Source organism: Canis lupus, chromosome 8 (genome assembly GCF_011100685.1).
Source record: "Canis lupus familiaris isolate Mischka breed German Shepherd chromosome 8, alternate assembly UU_Cfam_GSD_1.0, whole genome shotgun sequence".
Taxonomy (NCBI): domain Eukaryota; kingdom Metazoa; phylum Chordata; class Mammalia; order Carnivora; family Canidae; genus Canis; species Canis lupus.
Window position 1 is genome coordinate 17,558,293 of NC_049229.1, and position 24,336 is coordinate 17,582,628.

Consider the following 24,336-nt stretch of genomic DNA (forward strand, 5'->3'; position numbering starts at 1 on the left):
AGTATGGGGAGTCACAGTGCCTAGGTTTAAATTTCTTCTCTACTCACTATGTGACTTTGGACATTTAATCCATTTAATCCATCTCTATGTACCTCAGTGTCCTCATATGCAAAATGGATGATAATATCACCTACTTTAGACAGCTGATGTGAGATCACATACTTAAATGTTTAAAACAACACCCAGAACATAAGAAATGCTTACCACATTTTTAACCAAGTACAGGTTTAAATTTCATAGTATCACTGAAGATTTTTAAAATATGAAAGTGGTATTAAAAGAAAACTTTCAAAAAAAATAAAAGAAAACTTTCATCATATTTCAAAGCCATGCTTTTAATATGTTATTACTCCTACACATAACTATATACTTTCTCCATTGATATTGGTATTTGCATGCAGCAAATACTCAGTTTGTATTGATTGACTGATCTATCTAAAGACTTTAACATAAAGAGATGAACTACTTTTTTTGTGGAGGCCTAAGAACTGTCCTGTTGAATGCAAGTTTCCTTTAAGTGAGATGGTTTTCCATGGGTCACCTTTATAAGCCATGAGTCCAACTAAAAACCTCTGTTAATTATTAAACCCTTATGTATTATCTGGATACCTGACACTGCAGATTCTGAACAGAAAGCATTTGCCCCTCAAGTTAAGCCTAAACACCAATCGAAAAACGTAATTATCAAGGGATTTAAAAAAAACCAAAACTTTTTCTCTTGAATTTAGTAGAGAGCGCGGGGTAACTCTTGTTTTGGCTGGCGTATCTATGGCCTCAACAATTGGTTTAAACCTTGTTTGGGATTCCTGCTTGTTTTAGCATGGCGGAGCTTGGAGTTCACAGAACCCTCCTTTTGGTAATTTTTCTGACAAAATGTCTGGAGGGCACAAAACTGCTGGCAGACTTAAAAAAATGTGGTGACTTGGAATGTGAAAGTAAGTTTGCTTTTCTTTTTTTCCTTCTTTTCCTCTTAAGCTAAGGTTCTGAAATGACATGTTATTGTGGACCTGTGTGATAGAGATGAGCACTAATATCATTTAGAAATATTTGCAATTATAAAATATACTTCACTATAAAAAGAAAATGCTAGAAGGAAAGCATTTTATAATAGTTTTTTTTTATAATAGTTTTTAATGTAAGTGTATCAAGGGGCAAAGATCGGCCTGATACATAAATATATCAGAAATTATAAAGATATTAATTCAGGCTTTAAAAGCAAATCCGTGCTCTTACAATTTTTTAAGATAGCTAGAATTGATTTGTATTGATTTGTATAAAAAGGTTTTAAGCCATTTGATAATTCTTCATTTATGAAGTGCTTATATTTTTTAGTTTCTATTTTGCAATGAGAGCTTTCTGATTCTTATGAGTTTTCTAAAAATGTTTTTACCTTGTATCACCATGATTTATTGTATACACTTTATCAAATATTAATCATTTCTGCGTTCATTTATTATGTAAAAATACTGAAATCAGTGTTAGAAGTAAATAATTTTATTTATATCCTTGAATATTAAATTTCTCTTTTACAAAGAAAACTTAATTTTCATTTTATTGTGTAAGAAGTTATTTTTCTGGGCCAGCCCAGGTGGCTCAGTGGTTTAGTGCTGCCTTCAGCCCAGGGCCTGATCCTGGAGACCTGGGATTGAGTCCCACGTCGGGCTCCCTGCTTCTCCCTCTGACTCTGTCTGCCTGCTTCTCCCTCTGTCTGTGTCTGCCTCTCTCTCTCTCTCTCTCTCTCTGTGTCTCTCATGAATAAATAAATAAAATCTTAAAAAAAAAGAAGTTATTTTCTGTTATTAGCATTATGGCGCAAGATGAATAGTATCATAATTGTTTTAAATATGTTCTAGCTCTTCGGTATGTGAGAATTGTTTCTGATTTGCAACATGTAAATTAAAATGCAAAATATTATTAGTAGAAATGTAAATAATTTATAAGTAGATTTTTTATAGTAAACATTTTTCTTAATCATTTGGATATATAACTTGATATATAAAGAAGATTTACTAGATGATGTTTTGTAATAGTAATAATCTTTCTCCCCCTTTTTTACAACTTCATTTTAGTTTCCTTAGGGCCGGACATGAAACATGGAAAGAGAACCTTCAAATTTATAGTAATTTATAATGCTATGTTAACTGTAATTGTATGGCTTAAACAAAAGCATAACATATGTCAATATAATTATAATAGGTAATATGGTATGTATATTGCTTTATGTATTGAAGGGCTAAGCCTAGTATATGTGGTTATGATCATAATTATTGAGGGCTTATTATGTGCTGGGTCTGGAAGGGTAGGATTATGTATCTAAGAGGAATAAAATGAAATGTCAGATAAGTTTCTTGACCTCCAGGAATTTTCATTCTAGTGAGTGGTGACAAGACATGTCAGCATGAAAGATAAATAGTGATACAATATAAGGATAATAGGTAATATTGAAGTTCAGAGAAGGGGCAGAATAGATTGGACCAACTTGAGATGTCTCATAGAAGAAGTAGGATTTGAGTTGACTACGGAGAGAGATTGAAGGGCTTCTAGACTTAGAAAAGAACAGAAAGAAAAAGCACAGAATATGGAAGGCAGATATTGCAGTGAAAATAATCTCAGTACAAATCTGACTCTACCATTTATCAGGTGTGTGACCTACTTTCTGACTTGGTTATAGGCTCATTTGTCAGACTGATAAAAGATTATTGACCTTAAATCTGTTTTGGGGATTTAATAAAATAAAGGTATGAAACAGCTATCATAATGCCTGGAATATACAGTAGTCCCCTTTATCCATGGGTCACTTTCCATGGTTCTAGTTAGCTGCCGTCAACCATGGTCTGGAAGCAGATGATTCTTCTGATGTACAGTAGTAGCACAACTATATGTCACAGTGCTTACTTCATGTTTCTCACTTCATCTCATTAGGTAGGCATTTTATCATCTCACATCACTGCAAGAAGAGTAAATACATTATAAAATACTTTGAGAAAAGGAGATTGGTCACATAACTTTTATAACAGTATATTGTTATAATTATCCAATTTTACTATTAGTTATTGTTGTTAATCTCTTACTGTGCCAAATTTATAAATTAAATTTTATTACATGTGTGTATATGTAGAAAAAAACATAGCATATATAAGGCTCAGTACTATCTGTGGTTTCAGACACCCACTTGGAACTAGGAGCCTTGGAACACATCCCCCACAGATAAGGGGGTTACTCTGGTAGGTGCCAGGAAGAAAATGAATTATCTTTACCTTTTCTTTTCTGAGAAGAATGATAATGACATATTCCAGGAACAACGGATAGATGAACTTGACAGTAAAGAAGTAAGAGGAAGTCATTTTAAATAAAGAAGAGGATCAGGTTATGTATAGCCTTGGATACCAAGCTAAAGAACTTAGAGTTGATTCTAGGTGCAGTGGGAAGTCTATGTAGGTTTTTGAGGTGTTATATGATATGAAGAAATTAGCATTTGGAAATACATAGGATAGTCTGGAGGAGGGCAAGATGCGAGGGGGAGAAATAACATTTTAATTTAAATTGTGTGTTTTCCTCATATGTTAACATAGCTTTAATAAGCAGAGTCTTAGCCATGAGAGATTACAGAGGACCTGACTGCCGATACCTGAATTTCACTAAAGGAGAAGAGATATCCGTTTATGTTAAACTTGCAGGAGACAGGGAAGATCTATGGGCAGGAAGTGTAAGTATCTAGTCTTAAAAATTAAATGTAGAATAAATGACTAGCTTGTACAGAATACCTGTTTTTCATCTCTAAAGGAACTTTAATAATTTTAAAGCACTTTACATATGTAGTATATATGTGATATATATTAAAAACCATTAACATATTTTTAAAATACTTATTTATTTGAGAGAGAGAAAGAGAGTGAGAGAGTGCATGCATCAGTTGGGGGAGGGACAGAGGGAAAGAACATCAAGCAGACTCCCCACTGAGTGCAGAGTGCCACGTGTGGGCTTAATCTCATGACGCTGAGATCATGTTCTGAGCCGAAATCAGGAGTCAGATGCTTAACTGACTGAGCCACCTAGGCACTCTATCCTTAACACATTTAAACAAACAAAAAATGGTCATATTCAGTCTTAGTTCCAGAATTTCTTTAAATGTAGTATTTGGGGAAGGCATCCTGGTTGAGACAGAGAACTAGGATTGTCTTGAATTTACTTTTACATAGCATGCATAGTTTTTGAAGTTAAGTTTTATATTTACTTGGAGAATAAAATTACTTTAGAGGAGCTGGTGGAGATTATGGGAGGTCTAGGCAACATCAGTGATACCATGGTGCTGCCAATGGCTAAGTTTAAGAGAGACTTAGAAGTTTCAGTTAATTAAAGAAAAACATGTCTTTCTGAGCAAATAAAGGACAGCTTTTTTTAAAGATTATATTTATTTGAGAGAGAGCACACACAAGCAGGGGGCGGAGTGCAGAAACAGACTCTCTGTGGAGCAGGAAGCCCAATGTGGGGCTCAATCCCAAGACCCTGAGATCATGACTTGAGCTGAAAGCAGACAGACACTTAACTGAGTAAGCCACCCAGGCACCCCAAGGATGGAGTTCTTATTGAAGAGATCTCGGAGAGATGCGTAGCCTAGAGAAGCAAGGTATATGAATTTTTCATGAAAAACAACAATAACAACAACAACTGGGAGAATCTTTTATTTGACCCCCAAATCCTATTATACTGAAATTCCTAGAAGCCTGAATAATCTCTCTAGGAAAATTAATGATAAATGTTTTTAGTTGGCAACACACTTGTATCTTTGATTCTATCATTATGCTTTATAATGAAAAGATGCTATAAGCAATTTTACTCCCAAACTGAACGAGTATGACCAATCTGATGCATACATCATTTCCATATTGAACGCACAAAAGATTTTTCTGTTGGGTAACCTCCATGATCCCTATTTGAAGGAGCAGATTCTGTTTGGACATATCCTGCTCTTTAGCATCAGGGTCTGTACAACTGAACCCCTGACTGTCAATGGCCAGAAATATTTGGCTTCTGTAGTTCCCAAGATTCTTTACTGCTTATGGTCTCTTAAATATGCTGGTGTATATCTTTGAACACATTAGAGGCAAACAATGCAGCTTTAAGAAAAATGACATGGTAGGAAAAGAAAGCATTCTTTTTTGTTTACCAAGTGTGAAAATGATAGTTCCATACAGAAGCAGCATATAATGTGTGGAACCAGCGTGACGTTTCAAGCATATTTAGTTTTGTACACTAGGTGTTTAGTCCAGGCAAGCAGCTGTTTAAGAAACCACACTGTAGAATTTACCCACAGACTATGAATTTCCAAATAGCTGCAGCAACTATAGAGCTAGAAGAATCATAGTTAAGGTGTAATGGCCCTGGATCAAAGGACTTTGCCAGGGATAGAAAATGGACTGAAATTTTCACTCTCAGGGACACCCTATTTGTACTTAAACTGGATTGAGAAGATCCCTATTACTGAGGTAGCCCCAGAAAAGTTGAATGGAGACAGATTCTCCCAGGAGGACTTACAGATCTTTGCTGTTTTGATGAAGCCATCTTGGCTCTTCAGAGTTTAAACCTCTTACTTGATTTTGATATCCTGAAAATGCTGAATATGTCACAGCTCTGTCTAGCTTGGCTACAGTCACCATTCCTTTGCCTTTTGCTATCCTAGGTTTACAGTGTAAATCTGTGGTCCACCTGGATAAGGAAGGTCCCTGGCAAACATAGAAAGGAAGAAAATCAGTATTGATATGGCTTTCCCTCAGAAGTTTGAAAAAGTGGCATTTTACAACTTGGCTCTTTGTTCCCTCAAAATAATGCTATTCTTTGGAATAAGGGGTACCTGGCCAGCTCAGTCTGTAGAGCGTAAGACTCTGGGTCTTTGGGGTTGTAAGTTTGAGCCCCATGTTGGGTGTAGAGATTTTTAAAAATAAAATCTTTTCTTTTTTTCAAAAAAAGAATGTGATTTCACTCACTTTCCTTTAGATGGCAAGTGAAAGCTAATTATATTTGTGATTTGTGATAGATGAAAGCCAAGGATATAGGGCAAAATTAGTGTTATTATGGCTTTGATCACTCTTCCTTGCTAATCTTTATTCTTCATATTGGTAGAAAGGAAAGGACTTTGGATACTTTCCCAGAGATGCAGTCCAGATTGAAGAGGTATTCATATCTGAGGAAGTTCAGATATCAACTAAAGTGAGTATTAATAACATTTCAGTTGTTAATTAAACTTAAATTTTCTTGGCTAAAATAGTTTTCTGTAGTATTATAAATGTCCATTGGTTAAGTATCTTGTATAGTGAAGACATAAATAATTGGTCTGAAAAAAAAATTGGTCTGAGAACTCACTCTAGGAGTAGTTTGAGTATGTGAATAAAATTAGGTAAGACAAGGTTGATGACAGGCATATTGCTTTCTGAAAAATTTACAAAGTAGTAGAGTGTAGTGGTTATGAGCATCATGGATTCTGGACTGAGCTCAAAGTCTGACTGTGACCTTGTGTGCCTTAATTTTCTAATCTGTAAAATGAGGATGATGATTATAATACAGTGCTACTTCATAAATTTATTGGGAAAAGATGAACATATGTAAAGTATATAGAATAGCACTTAGTAGGTGCTATAGAAGTATTAGATATTATTACTAAGGTTATTATCCTACTGGGACAAAATTTATTTCCCATCACTCTTTTCAGGTCTCATATCTGTACAACTTCTTTTTCTGTTGAATTTTAAGTAAGCTTGATAATATTGGGTTTGATAATGTTGGGCTTGATAATGAGAAAAGGAAATCAGAAGATGACTTTTCAATATGTAAGTTTGATTAGCCCATTTAATTCAAATTCCAGGTCAAGGCAACTTACCTTAAAAAAAGGTCAATAAAAAGTGAATCAGCCTAGTCAAACAAACTATTATCTGGCTCTTTTCCAGCATAAATTCTGAGATTAACAGTTAATTTAATGTATAATTATTGATCCTGTAAGTTTATCTCCAAAATATAACTGGAATATATTGTCTTCACTCTCCCCATAGCCCAACCTCATAATCTTTTGATTAGAATACTGCAATACTGGTCTCCTGGCCCCTAGTTTTGTCCTCTTCCAATTTATTCTCCAAACAGCAATGGATCTCATAGGAACAAAACTAAAACAAACAAACAATTCAGTTGTCATTCCTTTGGCTTAAAGCCTGTTAATGGATTTCCAATGAACCTAGAATCAAGCCCTGATTCCTTACCCTGGCTCTACACGATCTGCGCTCCTGTCCCCAACCTCCATCTCAATGACCCTCTCTTATACTGCTCTCCCCTCACTCACTATGCTCCTGGCCAACACTCGCCTACTGACTGTTCTTAGAACATGCAAAACATTTTCCCAGCCCAGAAACCCAAACAGGCTTTGCCCTGTGGTTCAAATGCTTTCTCCACGTTCTTCACTTAGCTAGTCCCTTCTTATCCTTTACATCGCTCTTATCTTTTACATCGCCCATAAACATTGGTGCCACACAGAGGCCTTCCATGATGATTCTTGTGGAATTACTGCATCTTTTGATTAAGATGCAGTAATTAACAGATTAACAGATTCCTGTTTATTTCCTCCATTGCACTTATCACAATTCATCATTACCTTTTTCTTTTTGTTTACTATAGAATTTCAGCACCTAGCACAGTGCACAGCACATAGTAAGCACATACTTACCATGTAAAATGTAAGCCCTACATTTTTAGGTCAAGTTCCCTGGGAAACAGACTCTGAGGTGGACCTTTGCACCCAAGAGGTTTACTGGGGAGTACTCATAGGAATAACACCTGTGAGGGAGCAAAAGAAGAAGCAAAATTGGGCAGAGAAGTTGAACTGTGATGCAGTTGCAACAAAAGTCTCAGTTGATTCCATAAGGAACTCTGAATCTGGGATGGCCTTTCAGAGTTGCCTTGAATAGAGGCAAGGCATTAGTGGCTTACCTGGGGTAGTGTAACTTGGGGTAGGTTAGGCTAGTGGTAACAGAGAGTTACTATTAGTTACTAATAGTAACAGAGTTACTATTCTAAGCACATCATTCATTTAATCTTCACAACACAACACCCCTATAAGGTGGGTACTGTCATTATCCTTATTTTACAGATGAGACTGAGGCATAGAAAGGACATATAATTCAACCAAGTTCATAGAGCTAGTAAGTGGCAGGGTCAGGACTTAAACTTAGACAATTGGCTCCAGAGTCTGTTCTCAATTACCTACTATACTGCAGTCCCCAAAACATTGTAAAATTTCAATTTTGAAGTTTACTTTTTAAAAATTCTGAACTTTATTCTCATTTCATAATGATCATATCCAAAAAACAGCACAGATCACTGTTTCATACCTTCAGATTAAAAAATAACAACCTTGGGGCACCTGCCGGGCTCAGTTGGTAGAACATGCAACTCTTGATCTCCAGGACATAAGTTCAAGCCCCACATTGGGTATGAAGCCTACTTAAAATGAAATTTAAAAAAAATATTAACTTCACCATTTTTCTTCTTGAAGATCTGGTTGTTCTGAGATGAACAAGAGGATTCCCCACCACAGTTGACTCTATACAATAAAAGAAGTTTAAATGTTGTAGTGCAAATTTTAACAAGGCCTTCATGATTTAGAGTCTCTGGGCTGTCTGAGCTGTCTCCATGTGCTGTGAAATGCCCCTCTCTCAATTCACCAAACAGCTGCATGTGTCTGTTCAATGCACTCTTAAAAAAAGCAAGATTTTGTGGACATGTATGCCTTTTCTTTTTTTTTTTTTTTTTTTAATTTTTTTTTTTAATTTATTTATGATAGTCACACAGAGAGAGAGAGAGAGAGGCAGAGACACAGGCAGAGGGAGAAGCAGGCTCCATGCACCAGGAGCCCGATATGGGATTCGATCCCGGGTCTCCAGGATCGCACCCCGGGCCAAAGGCAGGCGCTAAACCACTGCGCCACCCAGGGATCCCCATGTATGCCTTTTCATCAAGAGTTTATTTTCAGGATATACTCAAAGCTTGAATTTTCACTTAGATTAATATCATTGACCCTGAGTTAGTTGTGATATAAATATTGGAGATTAGGAGATCTGGTTTTAGTTTTTGTTGTGCTGTTAAGCTAGTTGTATGGTCTTGGGAAAATCAGTCATCTGTTTTAAATGATTTAGGGAGAAACAAGGAATTTTAGTATATTTAGTATATTTAGAATCAATTTTTTTCTTATAGGAATCTGATTTTCTTTGTCTTCTTGGAGTAAGTTATTCATTTGAAAATGAAGACAGTGAATTAAGCAATGATGATGGCAAAAATATACATCCATATGAAGAAGATAAGGACCAAAAATCTAGTGTATATGACAGTGATTTTCAGACAGAATCTGGATTTTATTCACCTTCTGAAAGTACTTGGTTTGAAGATCAATTTCCAGCATCAGAGGCTCCTGAAGATATCAGAAGTACTACTGAATCAAAAGAGTGGGAAGGAGTAGAAGCTGGAAGTATGGAAGAGGATTCTGTTCCAGAAGTGGATCATATCCTGCCATCCTCAACTGTGTCTGAAGTGAAAGGATGGTTTGGATTCGGAAGGGAACAAGCTGAAGGAAAGACTTTTGAATCAGTTATTGAACCTCTAGAAGAAAGTTCATTTCAAAGTAGAAAAATGGCAGGAGAAGATGGGAATGACCTGGAGGAATTAAATAATGATAAACACCAAACAGAACAAAAGCAAGAACCTGAACTGGAATTCTATTCATTGCCAAAGAAACAATCTGAAGTAGATTCTGAATCAGAGAACATTATCAGTCCTCAAGCCACTGGCTGGTTTGGGGGTAGTTTTAAAAGTTATTTAGGTTTTGGAGATGAGAATAGAGGGCTTGAATTATTGCCTAAAGAAAGCAATCCACCACTACAAGATGTTCTTGATTCTATATCATCTGAGGAAGAACCCACGGTTCCATGCACAGAAATATCAACAGAAAAAGAAGACATAATTGCCAATGATACCTCAATTCTCAGGCCAAGTTGGTTTGATTTTGGTTTTGGTATGCTAGGCTTTGTATACACCAATGAACATAAAATTGTATCAGATGATGGAAAAAGTGAAGAAGGAGGTGGAGGAGATAAACACGAACATCCTCCAACAAGTAAATTTGACCCTGATATGGAACAAGAAATAAAAACAATAAAAAGTATGGAAACTGAAGATCAAGTAGACACAGAAAGAGTCTTAGAGAACACGGATGATTTTGATACCTTACCATATTTTAAAAAGTTCCTATATAATTTTGACAACCCCTGGAACTTCCAGGACATTTCAAAGGAGACAGAATTGCCATTTTCTAAACAGATACAGGATGAAGAAAATGTAATTGAAAATGATGAAACAGAAGAATTTTCAGCTGAAAATTATCACACAGGTAATATGAAACTTATAATGTTGAAAGGCAGATACAGTCAGGTTGGTATAAAATATTTATAATATAATTTGTTTTTAAAATATAATTAATTCTTATAAGTACAAATTGGATGAAAAAGTCCAGAAATCCATGTTTCTCAAAATATTCAATAATCAACAACATTATCAATTATCCTTTTAATATTTTCTGGTTTACTGTGGGACTTAGATCTTAATATAATGAAATACCAAGGGAGAAAGAATGATTGGAGATACATATATGTTCCAAGAAGATCTTAAGGTATTTTACAATAAATTCTTATTTTTTTCCAAAATAGTATAGTAAATAGGTTTAAAAATATAAATAGTACTAAGGCTTTTTTTTTTTCCTTTTTAAACAAAAGTAGTTTCTGTTCCCTCTGTCCATTTCTACTCTCACCTCTGTCCTAGGGACAGTAATTTCTTTCTTTTTTTTTTTTAAGTAAATTTCTTTAGTATTTATGTCTATTTTCTAAATAAAACCTTTATATTGTCCTGCTTTGATTAATCTATATTAGATGATGTCCATTGACTTTCTTTTTTGGTAAATGAGGATTTCTTTCTGCTCATTTACATTAACTTTTTAGCTCATTAACACCTTCCCAATATAACTATATTTGAATAGTTTTCTCTCAATACTGGGAGCTTAACAGTAGGCAATGAAGAGGGCAGAGTATCAGAAGATATTACTAGATCTAGATGTCTAGGTGTCTAGCAATTCCTACGATTAAAAACAAGTGGATTTTATTTTATTTTTAAAAATATTTTATTTATTTATTCATGAAAGACAGAGAGAGAGAGAGAGGCAGAGACATAGGCAGAGAGAAGCAGGCTCCATGCAGGGAGCCTGACGTGGGACTCGATCCCAGGTCTGCAGGATCACACCCGGAGCCAAAGGCAGGCGCCCAACTGCTGAGCCACCCGGGGAATCCCCATGTGGATTTTATTTTAAGTAAAGAATTATATAACATGATTTTCCCACATCTCTATTCTGATGTCTCTCTGATGGACAGATTAGAAACTCTGCAAATACTGGCCAATAATACAGGAACAATTGAACCCTAGAATGACAGAGAGCCTTTTATTAGAAGAGATCAACAATGTTGCAAACTCAGATGCAACCACATTTATTTCCATCAAAAAAGGCTGATTTGCTTGAATTTCCAGAAGAACTATATACCATTTCTTAAGTCTCCAAAATGTGAGCTCTTTACTTAATTAATATCCTTAACCAGAATGTAGACTTAGATTCTCACCCTTTTCTAAAGGAGGAAGGTGTAGGTGTGATGCTTTTGAATGACTAAAAATATTAAAGTCCTAGATTATCAAAGGCTAAAGAGGAAATTATTTTGTCCTACATGTGTTAGATCTTAAAGGGATATTTGCAAAAAAGCAGATAAAAGGAGTAAATAACTGAGACTAAAATAAAGCAGAACAATAACAGATCCAGAAATAGAGAAGACTCAAAATATAGATATATGAAAATATTTTAGAGCATATGTATAGAAACTCAAGGGCATCCTGAATATCACTTGATATTTATTATTAGTAGAATTTATTTAGTAGAATTTATTATTTCATAGAGTGATGCTAAGAGAATTTCTAAATATGAAAACTTGGAGAGGGGCCCCCTAAGTGGCTCAGTTAGTTGGGTGTCTGCCTTCAGTTCAGGTCATGATTTCAGGGTCCTGGGATAGAGTCCCACATCACATCCATCTCCCTGCTCAGTGGGGAGCCTGCTTCTCCTTCTCCCTCTGACAACCCCCTGTGTGTGTTCTCTGACTCTCTCTCTCTCTGTCAAATAAATAAATAAAATCTTTAAAAAAAAGAAAACTTGGAGAACAATCAAATGAGAATAAGGCATTTATGGAATTATAACTAGTTTTGAGGGACTTTCATGAAAACATTTGGAAATTCCTATAAGTTTCTAAAAAAAGATAATGCCATTCTATATACACAAAGTAGATTATTCCAAAATATTATGATATTAATTAAATGGAAAATAACCTGGGGTCATGTAAAATTTGTTTTTAAAAAGGAATACTAAGGAATTCATATAAAGCCACAGGCCCTATTTTTTGGTTATTGGAGAAATAGGTACAACAGCCAAAATTTTCAGATAATTTCAACAACTCTTTTAGGAAATACCAAATGAAAATTTGCCTTAATCAGAAAGAATGCATAAAAAAAGAATTACTGATCTTAAATCAATACTTATGAAAGGCTGAGACCTGAAATAACCAGATTTAAAGAAACAATAATATACTGACATAGGTCTTTACAAAACAGATAAATTAGGGAACAATTATTTATATTATAAATAATTTTTTTAAAATTTTTATTTATTTATGATAGTCACAGAGAGAGAGAGAGAGGCAGAGACACAGGCAGAGGGAGAAGCAGGCTCCATGCACTGGGAGCCCGATGTGGGATTCGATTCCGTGTCTCCAGGATGGAGCCCTGGGCCAAAGGCAAGCGCCAAACCGCTGCACCACCCAAGGATCCCTATTTATATTATAATATTAGTAACTATTTTACAAAATACTCCAATTGAACTTATTTAAATAATGAGTTTCCCAAGTACAGTTAAATATGAAAAGTTCTTCATTATTTTATTTGACTTAAAATTCTGTTTATTATAAACAATTATAAGAAAGGCATATCTGTATCTCACGTAAATCTTAAAGCTCAGGTTTAAGTCATGTGAAAATAATACCCTGAAATTAATTTAATTAGTTACTTAATTATAGAAATGCTATAGGAAGTATCTATTTTTCTTAACAAATGTATTTATTTTATTATTTATTTATTTAAAAAGAGTTTATTTATTTATTCATGAGAGACAGAGAGAGAGAGGTAGCGACATAGGCAGAGGGAGAAGCAGGCTCCATGCAGGAAGCCTGATGTGGGACTCAGTCCTGGGACTCTGGGATCATGCTTTTAGCCAAAGGCAGATAGATGCTCAACTGCTGAGCAACCCAGCATCCCCAGATGTATTTATTTTAAATGCAGTTAAAACACTATTTTATTTTATGTTTTGAAAGATTTTATTTATTTATTTGATACTGAGAGAGAGACAGAGCATGAGATGGGGGGATAGGACAAAGGGAGAGAAGGAGAAGCAGCACCCCTGCTGAGTGTGAAGCCTGACATGGGCTCTTTCCCAGGACCCTGGGATCATGACCTGAGCTGAACAGATGGTTAACTGACTGATCCACCCAGGAACCCCCAGTTAAAACAATATTTTAAAAAGAGTTCAGCTACATAAATGTTTAAGTGTAATTAATAATATAATTAAATTTTTTCCCTAATGCCATTAAACAATGTTGTAGATCACTATTTGAGTCCTGTGTTTACAATAGTCTCATTGTATTTAGACTCCTGAGTTGATTGCTCCTTTTTTTTTTTAAGATTTTGTTTTTGAGATTTTATTTATTTATTTTAGAGAGAGAGAGAAAGAGAGCACGCATGAGTAGAGCGGGGACCAGAGAATGAGAGAGAAGGAGATAATCTCCAGCAGACTGCACTGGGCACAGGGTCCACCTCCAGACTTGATCCCACAACTCTGAGATGAAGACCTGAGCTGAAACCAAGAATCAGATCCTTAGCCAACTGAGCCACCCAGGGACCCCTCATTTGCTCATTTTTAACTTTTATGTCCACAGGTGGCATTATTAAATTGCTGATATGTGTTTGCTTACTTGAGACTTTTACCTTTTGAACAATGCTAAATAAGTGACAGTATCAAAATGCTATGTTAAATTCATAATTGAAAGCGCAAAATTAGACACTAAATAATTCTCTTACTAATCTTTAATACTGCTTTTCAGAACTGCACTGATATTTTCCTATCATTGTCTTAAAAAGTAACTGAGAAGTAAATTCCACAGTTTACCTGAATTCTATACTTCAGGTGAGGACTGGTTAGAACCTTTTTTCTCCTTTAACTCTAATTAGTTAGTTCAATCAAATGATCAGTTTAAACTGTGTTTGAAAATTGAATTATCTGGGATGCCTGGGTGGCTCAGCGGTTGAGCATCTGCCTTCGGCTCAGGGCCTGATCCCAGGATCTGGAATTGAGTCCCACATTGGGCTCCCTGCGAGTAGCCTGCTTCTCCCTCTGCCTGTGTCTCTGTGCCTCTCTTTCTGTGTCCCTCATGAATAAGTAAATCATAAAAAAAAGAAAAAAAAGAAAATTGAATTATCTTAAAATAAATGGCTATTTGATATGGTATGCACATGGATATATGTTCCAACAATATAAATGTGGGAAATTTTGACTTAGGTTTCAAGTTATAATTTTTTTCAATTAATTTTGGGGAAGGATAATCCTTTTAATTTAATTTAATTTTTTAGGATTTTATTTATTTGAGAGAGAGAGAGAACACAAGCAGGGGATAGGGGCAGAGGAAGAGGGAGGAGCAGACTCCACTCAGCAGGGAACCCAACTAAAGGATGGATCCTAGGATCCCAAGGTCATGACCTGAGCCAAAGTCAGATGCTTAATGGACTAAGCCCCCCAGGCATCCCAGATAATCCTTTCTAAATGAAGATTCTCAAAAGATATGCATATATATTTTCATTCTAATTTGAACTCAGGTATATTATCATTTAAAGGTATAAATCATTAAAAAATTTAATATGTAGCAAAAAATCAGAAAAATCAGGAATATTTTATTTAAATCTCTATCAGCCTTGTTACACTGAAATGCAAAATAAAACTTATATTTTCCCTAATGATCATATGATCAGTTGGATAATATAAGATTTTTCTCTGCCCGTACAGATTTATGACTTCTGTAAAAAAAAGCAGTGATAAGATTTATAATTTCTTGAGTTCCTTCTCAGAAATTTATGGCACTTATTGAAGCAATATGTGAATCCATGAGATCACCAAATTAAAGGAAACGTGTAATTTTGCCTTTGCCAGACATCATAGCATAAGAATAAAATCCAAAATACAATTTTATTATTGATTTTAATCTGACTTCTCAGCACAACCTTATGTTGTTATTGGGTCTGAATGAGAAAATAAGCATATACTTGTGCATACTTATGGAGGCACATTTTTTACTAACAGTTGAATGAGGATATCTTGAAATTTTTTACTTTCATATTCTACTTAAAATATCTTTTCTATTGAGCCAACATAAACACAAAATGTTATTTTAATACTGTCAATCTTCACTTAATTGCTAAAATAACTTAAATATGTAAAGAATATAGTTTGAACTTATATTATCTATATTTGTTTTATACAACACACTCTAGTAAATTAGTAAAGAACACACTTAAAAATATAAAACATCCTATAATTACTAGCCAATGAGGATTCTTCTCAATCATTCAACATTTTTGCTTGATATAAAAGAGGTATCCGATTTTAGGATTTAAAAAGCTTCTACTTATTCATCATTTCTTCTAATTTATCCACTGGATAATATGATATATATAATAATACACTGGAGATGGGATGAAGGGGGAAACAATGATTGACTTTGAAATGAACAAAACTGCAAGAGGGTAGGAAAAGTACAATACCTCACATTTGATTGCTATCCTGTCATTTTCAAATTTGTTTCAAATATACTAAGACCATGGGTATCTTTCTTTGTGAATGGTTAATATAATTTCTTTGGTAGTGGATAGTTCTTCCTTTTTGGAGCAATCTCATTTCAAGTTTGAGAGAGAGGGCACCTGGGTGCCTAGGTCAGTTAAGCATCTGACCTCAGCTTGGGTCATGATCTAAGGGTCCTGGGATTGAGCCCCATGTCAGGCTTCACACTCAGCGAGGAATCTGCTTCTTTCTCCTCCCTCTCCCACTCCCCACTCCCATGTGTATGTGCTCTTTCTAATATAAATAGATAAAATATCTTTTAAAAAGTCTGAGTGATAATGAGTTTTATACTTAATAGTACATACTGGCAAATATGTGTTGTAGATATGCATGATCCAGTGGCCTACACTGCATAACGTGCAAATTAACTGCTGTAAGTTTTAATATCATCTTTCTTTTTTTTTAATAGTTTTTTCTTTATTTATTTATGATAGTCACACAGAGAGACAGAGAGAGAGAGGCAGAGACACAGGCAGAGGGAGAAGCAGGCTCCACGCACAGGGAGCCCGACGTGGGATTCGATCCCGGATCTCCAGGATCGCGCCCTGGGCCAAAGGCAGGCGCCAAACCGCTGCGCCACCCAGGGATCCCTCATCTTTCTTTTTTTAAAAATATTTTATTTATTTATTTTTTTTTTTTAATTTTTTTTTAATTTTTATTTATTTATGATAGTCACACAGAGAGAGAGAGAGAGATTGGCAGAGACATAGGCAGAGGGAGAAGCAGGCTCCATGCACCAGGAGCCCGACGTGGGATTCGATCCCGGGTCTCCAGGATCGCGCCCTGGGCCAAAGGCAGGCGCCAAACCGCTGCGCCACCCAGGGATCCCTATTTATTTATTATTAAGAGACAGAGAGAAAGAGAGAGAGAGAGAGAGAGGCAGAGACACAGCAGAGGGAGGAGCAGGCTCCCGGCATGAAGCCCGACATGGGACTCGATCCCGGGTCTCCAGGATCAGGCCCCGGATTGAAGGCAGGCGCTGAACCGCTGAGCCACCTGGGCTGCCCTAATATTGTCTTTCTTTGTGTAACTGGCACAGTTTGTTCTATTTATTAAATAGAATAGGTGGTTGTCATGATTACAGCAATCAGCAGAGTGGTTATGGAAAAGTATCCAGGCAAGGTGATCATTGAAATAGCTACTGACCATATTAAATTATTCCAATTGCAACTTATCCCCAATAGGTGGTAAAACAGTATTTTCTAATCTGAAGCTTCATTTGCAGGTAGCTTTTGCCACCTGCTCATGGCAGTTCAAACTAAATTTTTTGTATCAAGTCCCCAGATGGAAGTATCATGTTGAGTCTTTCTGAAGCTTGATTCTGAGTTCTTACTAAAATAAATTTGATTTCATTGCTTTATTTTGTTATTTATTTATTTATTTATTTATTTATTTATTTATTTATTTATTTATTTATTTATTTATTTATGATAGTCACAGAGAGAGAGAGAGGCAGAGACACAGGCAGAGGGAGAAGCAGGCTCCATGCACCGGGAGCCCTATGTGGGATTCGATCCTGGGTATCCAGGATCGTGCCCTGGGCCAAAGGCAGGCGCCAAACAGCTGCGCCACCCAGGGATCCCTCATTGCTTTATTTTGTTAATTGCTATGCTTATGAATCAATTTGTGTTTTATGCCCCTCTAGAGCAAGTCTTGTGTTAAAAGCCCAGTGTGACAGTATCATGATGTAGTACTGTCTTACTGTTTTTTTTTAAATAAATCCTTCTGTACAGAAAAGGATTCATACTAAGATACTTTAAATAATATTGGTCATTTTGACTTTTCTGGTTCTCTAACAGATAAAGTAAGAAAAATCTATCTTACCAATTTTCTTGAATGGCAGGGATATATATTTTTGCAATTGCAGTTAAATATTATACTTTCTTAGGTAATAAATATATCTAAGAGGAATCCTATGGAGAACTATTTAATGTCTTACCCTTAGTTATAAGCTTATAACAACAACAAAAGAGACAACAATGGAGTTGTCTACGTTATATATTTTTTTTAAGTAGGGTTTTTTTTTTTAAGATTTTATTTATTTATTCATGAGAGACAGAGAGAGAGAGAGAGGCAGAGACACAGGCAGAGAGAGAGGCAGGCTCCATGCAGGGAGCCTGACATAGGACTCGATCCCGGGTCTCTAGGATCACACCCTGGGCTGAAGGTGGCGCTAAACCGCTGAGCCACCAGGGCCGCCCCTAAAAAATAGTTTTTAGGACAAAAAAGCAATCTAGTTTTAAAAACTTTTCCTTGGTAAAAGAATAAAGAAAAGAGGGATCCCTGGGTGGCGCAGCGGTTTGGCGCCTGCCTTTGGCCCAGGGCGCGATCCTGGAGACCCGGGATCGAATCCCACATCGGGCTCCCGGTGCATGGAGCCTGCTTCTCCCTCTGCCTGTGTCTCTGCCTCTCTCTCTCTCTCTCTGTGTGACTGTCATAAAAAAAAAAAAAAAAAAAAAAGAATAAAGAAAAGACATTGTGGTAGGCTGAATAATGACCATTCAAAGATGTTCATGTCTTAATTCCCAGACTCTGTGACTATGTTACTTGACATGACAAAAATGACCTGGCATATGTGATTAAATTAATCATCCTGAGATGTAGAGATTGTCCTAGTGGGACCAATATTATCACAAGGTTTGTTAAAAGTGGAAGAAAGAGGGTCAGAGCAAGGGATAGGTTAGAAGATGCTGTAGTGCTATCTTTGAAAATGAAAGAAGGGGCCATGAGTTAAGGGATGCAGGTAGCCTCTGGAAGGTAGAAAAGGCAAGGAAATAGATTCTCCTCTAGAGCCTAAGGAAGAAACACAACCTTGTCAACACCTTGGTTTTAGGACTTTTGATCTCCAGAGCACTAAGAGAATATGTTTATATTGTTTAAGTCACTAAGTGTGTGGGAATTTATTATGTTAACAGTAGGAATGAATGCAGGTTGCAATTTATGTTTTAGTGAATTCTTTCCATAAAGAAGTGTCACAATGACCACAAAAATTCAAAGAATGGCCTGCCTAGAAAACAAAAGGGAAGCCCAGAACAAAGCCAGTATTAAAAGAACTCCAGGCACCTAGAAGGTTCGGTTGAGTGTCCAACTCTTGATTTTGGCTCAGGTCATGATCTAATGGGCTGTGGGACTGAGCCCTGCATGGAGCCCCATGTGGAGCCCCATGTGGGGGATTCCCACTCAGTGAGGAATTTGCTTGAAGATTCTCTCCCTCTGCTCCTTCCCTAATGTGCATGCATGTTCTTTTTCTTTATCTCTTTAAAGTAAATAGAGAAATCTTAAAAACCCCCAAACATTTCTAATTTTATTTGCAGATATGGCTTCTAAAATAGAGTCACCCATGAGAATTCATAAAGAAGTACATTTCAAAACTCTATCTTCTAAAAATAATGGTGAAAAATCAAAAATATCACTGGATACTAAAGGATCTACTGAGGCAGAAATAGACAGATCTGTGGAAAATACCCTGCCAAATAGTCCAATGGTTTCACCCGATTACGTTTTGCCTTCTCAAAATTACATTGCTCAAAAAGGTAAGAAAAAATTATTTGTTCTCTAATGCAGCAATTAAGAAAGAAATTAGATTCAAAACTTATATCACATCAAATGTTAACTTATTTTTATTGACAGAAGATGCTTCTGAGTGGCAGATTCTGAAATATTTATTTCAAATTGACATTTTTGATTTCATGAATTCTGCATTTTCATCAATTATAATCCTTACAAAAGGGGTAAGTTGAACTTTTAAATCTTTTGCAATAATTTTACCTATTTTTCTAAATATGTAGTTGAAAATGATGTTTGAGTGAATCCTCCCTATGCAAACATTACATAATATTTCTCTTTCCATAAAATCTTAACTGTAAGATTTCTCTTACATGAACATTTTGTTGCAAGGATATTGTTAAGGATTTTTTTTTTAGCCTTTAAGTTTTGTTGATCTTCAGCATTGTTTTATTTTTTCTATTTTATTCCCTTTTTTTTTCAAATCAGGGAAAAATTATGCTAAATGGATTAACTTAGAAATAATATGAGCTAAATGGGTCTTAAGCAAATTATTAGTATCTGAATAATAGCTGTGATCTCATAGTAGTGTATTGAGAATCTTACAAAAGCAACTAATATCTCAAAATTTGACCAAGCTGTAGCCAAAATTCCAAAATCTGTCTACCTTTATTGTAAATCCTATTAAATCCTATCTCATTTATTGCAGATGAGATATTGCAAAGGACTTAGCTATAGTACTTTATGTAGAAGGCCTTTTACAATTTTTTTCCTTTTCTCATCTACTGTTAACATATAAATAATTGAAGAGGCACTTTTATCTTCTTATATTTTAAGATGAAATTTAACAGTAGCTGCTTTAAAGAGATTACTCTAGTTGAAGGACATAGGTAAAAAAAAAAAACAAAAAAAAACCAAAACAGTAATTAAACTACAGTGCTGTAGTAGCCATAGGATGCTATTAACAGACTGATCAGCCTACTGATGCCCTAGTAGACCAACTGGACGTGGTAGCTAGAGATGGTGGGGAAGTAGGGCCTGGGAAAGTGTCTCAGAGGAGATCATATTTGAGCTTACCTTGAAGGAGGAGGACTTAGACAAAGGAAGGGTCGGCATTCTAGGTTGAGGAGAGAACATTTTTAAAGGTAAAGAAGTAGGAGAGATCAAGGCATTTTTGGAGAACTATAAGCAATTCAGTCTGATTGAATATAGGATAATGAAGATTATACAGGGATTAAATCAAGAATAGCTTTGAATGTTATACTATCTTGTAGATAATGGGGCACTATTGAAGACTTTTAAGCAGGGAATAAAATGAAAAAGTTTCATTTATAAAGTGTATCTGCCAACATTATCAAATGAAGATTGAACAGGTAAAGACCAAAGGCAGGTTTGGTCAAGAAGTTAATTGCATTAGTTTAGGAAATAAATGGTGAAGGTCTAAATCAGGGTATATAAACTCAAATAAAATGAATGAAACATAGGTAAAGTTGAGAACTGTAACCAATGGAGTGTGTATGCTTTCTCCAAAGGATGTTAGCTACTATTTACCTTTAGCCTGGTTTTGCCAGATCTTTTGATATTTCAAGATAAGTTGGAAATCTGGATATTTTGTGTGAAATCTCTTAATTTTGAATGGTGGCAAACATTCAGGTTAAAAAGAAAGACAAAATGTTCTGTGGATCAAGTTTGGCCCACTAGCCACCTTATTTATTTATTTATTTATTTATTTATTTATTTATTTATTTATTTAAATTTTTAAAAAGATTTTATTTATTTATTCATGAGAGACACACACAGAGAGAGAGGCAGAGACAGGCAGAGCGAGAAGCAGGCTCCATGCAGCCTGATGTGGTCAGGCTCCAGGCTCAATTCCGGGTCTCCAGGATCACACACCCTGGGCTGAGGGCGGCGCTAAACCACTGAGCCATCCAGGCTACCCCTAGCCACCTAGCTGCCCCTTTATAACCTTGGTCTAATATCTGATGGTGGTTGTTAATGTATTTGGAAGGACAAACTAGATGGGTCTTTTGTAGATAGAATTCATTGGATTTAATGATTGAATGTAGCATGGAGAGGAAAATAGAAAAGTGAGGATAATTTACCAGATTTCTAGCTTGGGTGACCAGGTAGATGGTGGTGACTGTGACAAGAGTCTGTGAAAACTGGGCTTAATAACATATATCAGTTTGCTTTCAGAGGCTTCCTCTTCACTTTATTTCTTTTCAAAGGTTTCAGAGAGTTAGATATTACCTGGTAAATAAGCCCAGAGAAGTGATTAATTTACCCCGTATGATTTGGTCTTAAAGACGCTGATTAAAAACTTTACTTAGAAATCTGCTCCATCACAGGAGAAAAGAAACACTAGTAATAATTATAGAAAGTCATAATAAAACTTTCAACTACCCATGGAATTAGTTCTATACTGGTATGTCCTACTGACACATACCTCCCCTGTCAACCCTTCCCCTACAAATTGTACTTATGGAGTTACTAAATTAAAAAAATAATAATTTATTAATCAGTATGCCACATTCACCTCTCATATAAAGTGCTTATTTAATAAAGGCTATGAAGTATGTTTATTTTTGTGGACTCAGTAAATACAAACACATTTTACTTTAACCATTTTTTTTCTTTTTAAGATTTTACTTATTTATTCATGAGAGACACACAGAAAGAGAGGCAGAGATAGGCAGGCAGAGGGAGAAGCAGGCTCCATGTAGGGAGCCTGATGTGGGACTCGATCCTGGGACTCAGGGATCATGCCCTGAGCAGAAGGCAGATGCTCAACCCAAAGGCTGAGCCTCCCAGGTCCCTACTTTAACCATTTTGATTGAAACCTTTTAGACATGGGAATATTGAATTTAAATTTATGGAAATTACCTTGTGACCCTGGAAAGTCACTTATTCTGTAGGGCAGTCTCAGGTTTAAAACTCTGCTATAAGAGGTTGAGATTAGATGACATGCTGCTGGTCAAAGCTGACTTGTACATTGTTTAAAAAATTAAGAACCAGTTACTAACATTTTAAAAAGTGAGTTCATACAAAAACCTGAATTTCTGGTTTTTTTTGAAAAAGTAGAAGGCTGTAATATGTCGTCTCCCATTTCATACGGCAACAAGAAGCGCAAGGAATAGTGCTTGCATTGGATAGAAATGATTTCATCATTTCCCTACATTTATTTTACCTGCTTGGCCTTTATAGGGCTTTAAGTTCATAATGTTTGGACTAAATGTTCTGAAGAATTCCTGCCAGACCTAGAATTCTAATAATCTTAGTGTATCTACTAAGCTCCCATAATATAGGTTTGAATAGCTGCAGTAAATGGAAAATTTGAGCAATTTTCCTGTTAAATTTAGGTGAAAAATTTTCCTTTTCTTCTGCTTAAATGTTTCAGGTGATTGTTTTTATTTGCTAGTGATTTCAGCTAGATTTTGTACACAGCATAATTTTTAAAAATTATTTAAGTAATAGGAATTAATGCTACTTTCTATCTACTTTATAATTGAGGAAGCTCTTTGAGTTCTAACATTTATCTACTCTTAATTAGAATGCTTCATTTATATGTGGAACAAACAGAGGAAATTACCCAGCTCTTGTTCAACAGGTAATGCCTGATTCAGTTTGTTCTGAGAACAACTCTTACATCATTACTAGTACAGAGATGAAAGTGTGGCTCAGTATGTTTGGTTTTCTTCTAAAGGACTAGATCCTATGACCCATAACATTGCCTGTTTAATTAAATGGGTGTAACTAGTACTTACAGCTTTGCAACAGGGCCTTTCACAAGGGAAATCAGTATCTAAGTTGTGGACAAGGTTTACTGGTTAAAATGTTTCCAGTGTTCTTGGATGCTTCCTAGTAGCTGTCACTAACACACAGCATTTATTCTCCAGTTCCCTTAAAGCATGTCTACATAAGACCGCAAAATCCCATGCCTACTTGAGAACAATCTTTGGATATCTTTTTCATGGTAAAAGTCATGTATTCTATATGAATAGACTATAGAATAAAACATTCAATTTAATTTTTATCAGTTATCAAATTCAGGATATCTCTTTTCAATTGTAGATTTTTAAGAGGGTAGTAACGTGTATGATATTTTAGAAAAAAAAAAAAAAGCATTTAATCAGGAGTGACGGCCATGAAATTGGATCCTGTGTTGGTAGTCACAACTCCACCTTCAGCACCCCTTTACCACACAAGTGTCAAAACAGGATCACAGTCTATGTGGACCCGAAGAGTGCAGATGTATTAGAATCTGAAATCTTTCTCGAGGATATGAGGTGATTAGTAGAACTTTATTTACAAGTTAAGATATTTTAACATGAACTTTTTAAAAAATGGAATTGAAAGATCTAGAGGAAGAGGTAAGTTTCTATATGACTATTAAGTGTACAGAAGAGAAATTAGGTTTGACTTTGACACGGAGTTTAAGTGTTACCGTGTTTTTGCTACAGGGAAATCTTTTAGATTTTTAAACAATTTCATTTATTCTTTTGTCCCTAATTTATGTTTTTAGTATTTGGAATGGTGATTATTGAAAAATTGGAAAATGGCACAGACTGCCTTAGGGTGGGCAAAAGGATTTAAAAAATGTTTTAGGTTATAAATAAGTTCTGAGAGCTGAAAATGTTTCTAGAGTTTTCTGGAAATGTTCAGACATTAAGAATTTTTTTTTTTTACCAATGCTCTAATTGATACGTACATTGTTCTAAGATTCTCTGAAATTTTAAACATAAAATTTTGGTTATGCTTCTGTTTTGACTTTG

General features: G+C 35.5%; 1 protein-coding gene and 1 long non-coding RNA gene across 12 annotated transcripts in view; one reads left to right on the plus strand and one right to left on the minus strand.

The window, feature by feature from the left end:
* The first annotated feature begins 616 nt into the window (after window positions 1-616).
* Window positions 617-24,336, plus strand: part of MIA2 (MIA SH3 domain ER export factor 2) — a 91,697-nt gene continuing 67,977 nt past the window's right edge. For 4 of the 10 annotated variants that reach the window (XM_038544569.1, XM_038544570.1, XM_038544571.1 and 1 more), the window contains exons 1-6: window positions 628-935; window positions 3,573-3,706; window positions 6,121-6,207; window positions 9,235-10,423; window positions 19,372-19,590; window positions 19,688-19,788. In XM_038544569.1, coding sequence (XP_038400497.1) covers window positions 821-935; window positions 3,573-3,706; window positions 6,121-6,207; window positions 9,235-10,423; window positions 19,372-19,590; window positions 19,688-19,788 — 1,845 coding nt within the window. In that variant the 5' untranslated portion in view covers window positions 628-820. Of the gene's footprint in view, window positions 936-3,572; window positions 3,707-6,120; window positions 6,208-9,234; window positions 10,424-19,371; window positions 19,591-19,687; window positions 19,789-23,114; window positions 23,280-23,729; window positions 23,935-24,336 lie in introns of those variants that run through there. The other 6 variants (XM_038544583.1, XM_038544578.1, XM_038544580.1 and 3 more) reach the window with 5 other exon arrangements.
* On the minus strand, window positions 2,726-8,585 carry LOC111097007. Of its 2 annotated transcripts, none has more exons than XR_005363167.1 (4): window positions 8,520-8,585; window positions 5,536-5,723; window positions 4,548-4,614; window positions 2,726-2,947 (listed from the first exon to the last, which is right to left on the minus strand). It is a non-coding gene; the product is annotated as an uncharacterized LOC111097007 (long non-coding RNA). The 2 variants fall into 2 exon arrangements; XR_005363166.1 differs by lacking the exon at window positions 8,520-8,585 and adding an exon at window positions 7,709-7,819.